This window comes from Drosophila sulfurigaster, chromosome 3 (assembly GCF_023558435.1).
Source record: "Drosophila sulfurigaster albostrigata strain 15112-1811.04 chromosome 3, ASM2355843v2, whole genome shotgun sequence".
In the NCBI taxonomy this organism is placed as follows: Eukaryota; Metazoa; Arthropoda; class Insecta; order Diptera; family Drosophilidae; genus Drosophila; species Drosophila sulfurigaster.
Genome location: NC_084883.1, coordinates 42,667,995 through 42,675,486, shown reverse-complemented (window position 1 = coordinate 42,675,486; position 7,492 = coordinate 42,667,995). Strand labels below are relative to the sequence as shown.

Genomic DNA, 7,492 nt, shown 5'->3' with positions numbered 1-7,492 from the left:
AGTAAACACCGTCAATTTCAAGGAAGTGATTTATTATTCTCGGAAACTAGTTAACGTGCTCATCAAATAATTTGAACTCATTAAAATTAATACGCCGGCAAACTAACTAGTTTTTTTGTGAGGTAGTTATTGTATTGTCACTTACAGTATTACCAATGCACTTGATAGATTTTCATTTAAATTTCAAGGTTAAGATATTGAATTGTATTCACGGGAATCATCACTTCACTCTAAATTTAGGGGTGATATGGTTTCCCCTTTTGCTGATTTACTGATCAGTAAAACCGAATCGAAAAACGCGCCAAACTGGGATCACGTCTGGTCACTTCGACTGCTGGTATATAATTAAAATGCGAATGCGAAACAACATCGAGTGACCAGCTGATTCGAGTGTACTCGACGGTGAGATACCCGCTACCCATTTTGAATAAAAGCAATATATTTTGCGGTATTATTCTCAAAATATACCACATAAACTGCAAAATACTAAATATACCAAATGTGGTATATAGATTTAGTACCACACTCAAAATATACCATAGATGGCACAATATACAAGATTGTCAGCCAAAGCAACTAAGACCCCTAGTAAGTAGGCGTTTTTGACCATACAAAAGTATTTCTTTAATAACTTACACAATTTTTGTCTGATCGCATCCAAATTCATAAATACTACAGTTATTATTGTACATACCAAAATTCACAATTCTAGCTTTACAATTACGCTTGTTATTCGATTTTTTTTGATTTGCGGGGGCGGGAGTGGGCGTGGCAAAAATTTTAAACAAACTTGATCTTCGTGCAAACATAACAAATGCTGTCGAAAAATAATTATAGCTCTATCTCTTATAGTCTCTGAGATCTAGGTGTTCATACGGACAGAGAGTTGCAAATTTTGGTACATATAATAACAACTATAGTAGTTATGATTCCTGAAAATTTGGTTGCGATCAGATAAAAATTGTCGAAGTTATTAAAGAAATACTTTTGTATGGGCAAAAAACGCCTACTTATAAGGGTCTTAGTTACTTTGGCTGACAATCTGGTATATTGAGCCGTCTATGGTATATTTTGAATGCGGTACTATATTGATATACCAAACATACAATTTGGTATATTATATTTTTAGTATTTTTTAAGTATTTTCGGTATATTTTCAAAATGATACCGCAATATTTTGCCTTTATTAAAAATGGGTAGTGATATCTCACAGTCGAGCACACTCGACTGTAACTTTCTTACTTGTTTTTTTTTAGCTTTTTTACAGTATATTTTTTTGCTATATTTAGAGAATAATGCCACAATTTTTTTGCTTTTATTAAAAATGGGAAGCGGGTATCTCACATTCGAGCACACTCGACTGTAGCTTTCTTAATTGTTTTAAATGTTATAGTATATCTTTATACCAAATATAGATTTATTTTGGCATATCCATTTTGAAGATTTTTTTAGCAGAAGTTTTTTACACTTACAACTGCATCCAAAGCCAGACGTTGAAAGTGTTTTGCTCTGCAATAATATGAATTGCAAATATTTAATCAACTGAGAGAATATGTGATATTTACAATGCTTAGCGGATATAACACAGACGCGAGTTATGACTCTTAGTCTGCGCATAATTTCCTTTAGACTTCCATAGTGATACCAGATGTTAATAGTCTAAGAAAGCTATTATATCACATTTGTGGCTCATATAATTGGAGTACTTACCTATAACAAGAAGGCCGAATGTGTTAACAAGATTATGTGTTATGTGTACCTTATAATATATACTTATTTAAGACGTGTCACCTATTATTATGCCTACTGAAAGTGCTCACGAATCATTCCTTAGTATAACATGATGTCTGTCAGTCATTTTTTTAAGTTCTACAATCTCTGATTCTCCAAAAATATACAATTTTATTATTCTTAGCCTTCAAAGAAATAAAGTAAATAGTACATGTTATTATTTAATTTATATACTTAGAGTATTTATAGTATTTAATTTAAAACTATAAAAAACTAATCAATTGCATTCCTTCTGTTTATATACAGAGGAGGATAAATTCCGTGTTGATCGTGTTACTTTCAATGACATCGACTTTGAATTCTGCTGCTTCCAACCACTAAAAAAAAGAACACACTTATTAGATCACATGTTTATAAAAACAAGCTTAAAATACATTCATAATAAGTTAAAATATAATATTTAATAATTTTAAACCCAAACTAACTCAAACATTCTAATATGGTTAGTATTATTAATATGCAACAGACACCAACACCAAAGAACAACGAACGTGAACAATTCAGTAACGATCCAATTGCTTTACCTATGTGAAAATATTTGGATTTCTCTTCTAGTTACATATGGGTAATTCTCTGGTAAATGTCGCGTGCGAACAGCTTTTCAGTGACAAAAAAAAAACATAAACTAAAACAATTTTAAAATTAAGTGAAGGTTTTTCTTAAAGCTTTGGATTAGCACTATTTTTAGAGCTAAGATTGATTTTAGTAACTTATTCTGTTTTACGATAAAATATATAAATTCGTTCATTTTTTGGTTTTGCGTACGAATTTGTTAATTTTTGCAATTATCAGAATAGAAAACAAAACAGAAAAAAAATTCCAAAACCATTCTTAGCTCTAATTAAAGTACTAATCTAGAGCTATAAAAATAACCTTTACTTATTTTTAAAATTTCAGAATATGTTTTTTTTTTAACTGAAAAGCTGGTCGCACGCGACATCCCTCAGAGAATTACCCATATTCCCCTTCGTGTAGACCAACTTCTTCAATTTCATCATCGGATAATGATTTTATACCCCTTATACTTAAAAACAAGTAAGAAAGCTACAGTCGAGTGTGCTCGACTGTAAAATACCCGCTACCCATTTGGAATAAAAGAAATATATTTTGCAATATTATTCTCAAAATATACCAAAAATACTACAACAATACTAAACAAGTCAGTCGAGTGTGCTCGACTGTGAGATAACCGGTACCCATTTTGAATAAAAGCAAAATATTTTGCGATATTATTCTCAAAATATACCAAAAATACTACAACAATACTAAACAAGTAAGAAAGCTAAAGTCGAGTGTGCTCGACTGTGAGATGCGCGCTACCCATTTTGAATATATGCAAAATATTCCGGTATTTATTTTCAAAATATACCAAAAATGCAAAAAATACTAAAAAAAATTGCACAAATTGTATATTTGGTATGTCGATATAGTGCCGTATTCAAAATATACCATAGACGGCACAATATACCAGATTGTCAGCCATAGCAACTAAGACCCCTAGTAAGTAAGTGTTTTTGCCCATACAAAAGTAATTCTTTAATAACTTCCACAATTTTTATCTGATCGCAACTAAATTTTTAGGAATCGTAACTACTATAATTGTTATTGTATATACCAAAATTCGACTTTAGAATGTTATTTGATTTTTATGGATTTGCGGGGGCTGAAGTGGGCGTGGCAAAAATTTGAAACAAACTTGATCTGCGTGCAAACATATCAAATGCTGTCGTAAAAAACTTATAGCTCTATCTCGTATAGTCTCTAAGATCCAGTGTTTCATACGGACGGACGGACAGACGGACATGGCTAGATCGTCTCGGCTGTTGATGCTGATCAGGAATATATATACTTTATAGGGTCTCCTTCTACCAGTTACATACATTCTACCCTATGGGTAGCGGGTATAAAAAATAAAGAACAATAATAATAACAACAAAACAATTGTCTAGCCCAGCTACAAAATTTAAGATTCAAGTAGTTTTTTGTTTCTTTCGTCGGTTTCTTTAGCTCTAGAAATACTTACCTATTAGCTAATTGCTTAAGAACACTACGCTTTAGCACAAACAATATGAATATGAGAATACCCTGACCACAATTGATGTAATCAAAAAGTAAAAATATTGTTTTGAGAACGCCATCAGATTGTGCAAAATACGAAAGTATCTCGAAAGTCCAAGGAACTCCTATAACAATGAAAAGTCGGGAAAATAAACCATACCTAAAAAAAAACAGGAAAAATGTACAAATTAAATTCAATAACAATTGGTTGATGTTTTCATCTCTTCTTACTCCTTCCTCGACTGGACACGTTGATTGCGTGCTAGTCGCCCTTGGAAATTCTTCATCTCATCCATCACTTTGAAAATTCTAATAGCCTAAAAAGTAGTTAATTAGACTTTGTTATTTCAATTCTATTAATAATAACTTTTTATCTCACCGTCATGGCAAACATTGTCGTATTGAATATAATTTGTATTGACATAGGCCCATAATAATAGAGCATTGCAGACCAATCATGGGCTGTTGGAAATTATTCATTGATTCAGAGTCATATCAGAGGTAATCATTTAGAGTTGTTGATCTACTCACTTTTGATCCAACAGGAGAATATTGCCACTCCTGGCATCAAAGACAGTTGATCCATATCATCTGGATCCAAAGTGCTATCAATAATAAATATAATGAGGGTTAAAACAGCTGCAGATGTCCAGACAATTATGCTATAGATGGTGAAACGATATGCGATTGTATAATCTTCGTTATAGTTGGTGCCCCGAAAGCTCTTCCACAAATTGAAGCTTATAACACTGAGCCAATGAAATGTCGACATTACAGCAAAGTATCCAACGTAACCTGATCGAAAAATCCTATTCTAAATAATGATGATGATATTCTAAATAATTGTATATTTTACCAATTGATTTGCATTGGTTTTCCGATACAGACAAAGTATAAAATTTGTCGAAAAGTAGCAACAAAAAAGCCACTATCAACATGAACAAGTAACAAATGAAACATATTCCATGAAGATTTCGTAATTTTGGCAATCCCATATAGACAGCGATCGTAAGAACGGAGCAAACAATACTCAGTATAAGCACTGAAAAGAAAGGAAACTTTTCAAAAATAAAAATCAAATACAAACATGAGATTAGCATACGCGTTATGCTTGGCCATATAGTTCGCGGATCTGGGCAAAATTGTGGAATCAGTTGGATCCTTGATTCGTTATCAAATCGCTGAGGCTGTAGACAATATCGATTTTTGGATCGTTGGTTACTTGAATTATCTTGTACAAATAGGTATGCGATATTTCCATTCTTAAAATAAAGTAATGTTATTATTGCATAGCTTTTCAATTTACAGTTTCTAAACCACACCTCCAGTAGTTTCCATTTGTATTTATTAATAATACTCATATGCTCTGAGCAAGGCACCGGAAGATCTCTTTGTATGATTAAGTCATCGGAGACTGGCATCTTCATTTCGGTGCCATTCGTCCAAACGAAATCCACAAAGCCATCAAAGTCATCTAAGTCCTGAATATCCTCGCCGCATCTGCGCTCTTCGACAACGAGCTTCTGGTTCTTGGGACAACAGTATCGTATGCAAGTGCCTAAGTGACAAGCACAACCGCGCAGATGCCTTGGAACCTTATCGGAGTCTCCGTTCATAAGAATCTCGTAATCATATTCACCAGTTAATTCCGGTGAAATTATGATATTCTGGTACTTGTACGAACCATTTAGTAACTTTTGGTCTTCCGACAATCTCACTGTGTCATAGTAATCACAATCGGGTATATCGGCATTGATGCCGGTTAGAGCAATCATTAATAATAATATCCACATGGCTTATACAAAATGTTGTTCTGCAATGCTGAAAGATTCAAATCAGAAACCACTGATAAGCAATCATAAATACATGAATATTTACCAAATTATGAGTGAGTATAACAAATGTTGATAAACTTTCTAAGAATATACAAAATTATATATGGATGTGGATATGTGATTCAACCGACATTCTGATCCATCCTGTTTTTGTTTTAGATAAAGATTATTTATAGAAATATGCGGAATTCTCTGATGGAGTTTGTCGCGTGCGACCGTTTTTATGGCGGAAAAAAACATAAACTAAAACAGTTTTAAAATTAATTGAAGGTTATTCTTAAAGGTTATTCTCAAAATTCCAAAACCATTCTTAGCTTTAATTAAAGTACTAATCTAGAGCTATAAAAATAACCTTTTCATATTTTTATACCCGCTACCCATAGGGTAGAAGGGTATTATAACTTTGTGCCGGCAGGAAATGTATGTATGTAACAGGTAGAAGGAGGCATCTCCGACCCTATAAAGTATATATATTATTAATCAGCGTCAACAGCCGAGACGATCTAGCCATGTCCGTCTGTCCGTCCGTCCGTATGAAACACTGGATCTCAGAGACTATAAGAGATAGAGCTATAATTTTTTTTCGATAGCATTTGTTATGTTTGCACGCAGATCAAGCTTGTTTCAAATTTTTGCCACGCCCACTTCCGCCCCTGCAAATCAAAAAAATTTTGGTATATACAATAACTACTACAGTAGGTATTATTCCTAAAAATTTGCTTGCGATCAGATAAAAATTGTGGAAGTTATTAAAGAAATACTTTTGTATGGGCAAAGACGCCTACTTACTAGGGGTCTTAGTTGCTTTGGCTGACAATCTTGTATATTGTGCCGTCTATGGTATATTTTGAATGGTGTACTATATCGATATACCAAACATGCCATTTGGTATATTTTTAGTATTTTTGTAGTATAATAGGTATATTTTGGGAAAAATACCGCAATATTTTACCTTTATTAAAAATGGGTAGCGGGTATATCACAGTCGAGCACACTCGACTCTAACTTTCTTACTTGTTAACATTGTGTCAGTTTATGTTTTTTTCCCATATGCAATTTTATTCCAGCGAATTTGTTTGTATATAAATTCGAACTGGTTTGAAGGGTACAAAATTGAGACCGGAATCACATGGAAACGATTTATATCGCTTCCCAATGCACAACATTATCGGATCTTTCGAGCCAACTAATGTTAAGTAAAACACCTTCAATTTCGAGTGACAGATTTACATGAAGTGATTTATTATTTTCGGAAAGTAGTTAACGTGCTCAGCAAGTAGTTTAAACTCGTTAAAAGTAATAAGCCGGCAAGCTAACTAGTTTTTTTTGTTGTTGTGTGTGGTAGTTATTTATTGTCGATTACTCACAGTATTACACAGTTTTAAAATTTGTAGTATCAATGCACTAGATAGAAATTTCAAGGTTAAGATATTGAATTGTTTTCACGGGAATCATCACTTCACTCTAAATTTAGGGGTGATATGGTTTCCCCTTTTGCTGATTTACTGATCAGTAAAACCGAATCGAAAAACGCGCCAAACTGGGATCACGTCTGGTCACTTCGACTGCTGGTATATAATTGAAATGCGAATAACATTCAGAACAACATCGAGTGACCAGCTGATTCACGCTGCAACCCGATGCTGTTATCACTGCAAGTTAAATGAGACTTATCTGAATACTTCTACATAATATTTATATTCAGTCTTGACCCACAGCTTATAAACATAATTATTGCAATGCATATGGTCGGCTAATGAAGATATAGCTGCCTCTTAGTATTTACCGGGCTTTGTTACTTCGGTCAG

General features: G+C 33.3%; 1 protein-coding gene across 1 annotated transcript; it reads right to left on the bottom strand.

Moving 5' to 3' along the window:
• Window positions 1-1,925: 1,925 nt before the first annotated feature.
• LOC133841126 (G-protein coupled receptor Mth-like) lies at window positions 1,926-7,265 on the bottom strand. Its single transcript, XM_062273425.1, has 9 exons — window positions 7,052-7,265; window positions 5,172-5,670; window positions 4,952-5,111; window positions 4,706-4,891; window positions 4,381-4,644; window positions 4,229-4,311; window positions 4,081-4,166; window positions 3,815-4,009; window positions 1,926-2,108 (listed from the first exon to the last, which is right to left on the bottom strand). The coding sequence occupies exons 2-9, from the start codon at window positions 5,640-5,642 to the stop codon at window positions 2,009-2,011; spliced, it is 1,545 nt and encodes a 514-aa protein (XP_062129409.1). The 5' UTR covers window positions 5,643-5,670; window positions 7,052-7,265; the 3' UTR covers window positions 1,926-2,008.
• Between the last annotated feature and the right edge of the window lie 227 nt (window positions 7,266-7,492).

Bases quoted from the DNA above. Each gene is read 5' to 3' on its own strand.
- LOC133841126 (XM_062273425.1), bottom strand. From the start codon at position 5,642: ATGTGGATATTATTATTAATGATTGCTCTAACCGGCATCAATGCCGAT. The intron at 4,312-4,380 runs GTGAGTAGATCA...AATTTCCAACAG, and splicing joins ATTCTCCTGTTGGATCAAAA to CCCATGATTGGTCTGCAATG. The intron at 4,167-4,228 runs GTGAGATAAAAA...ACTACTTTTTAG, and splicing joins CGACAATGTTTGCCATGACG to GCTATTAGAATTTTCAAAGT.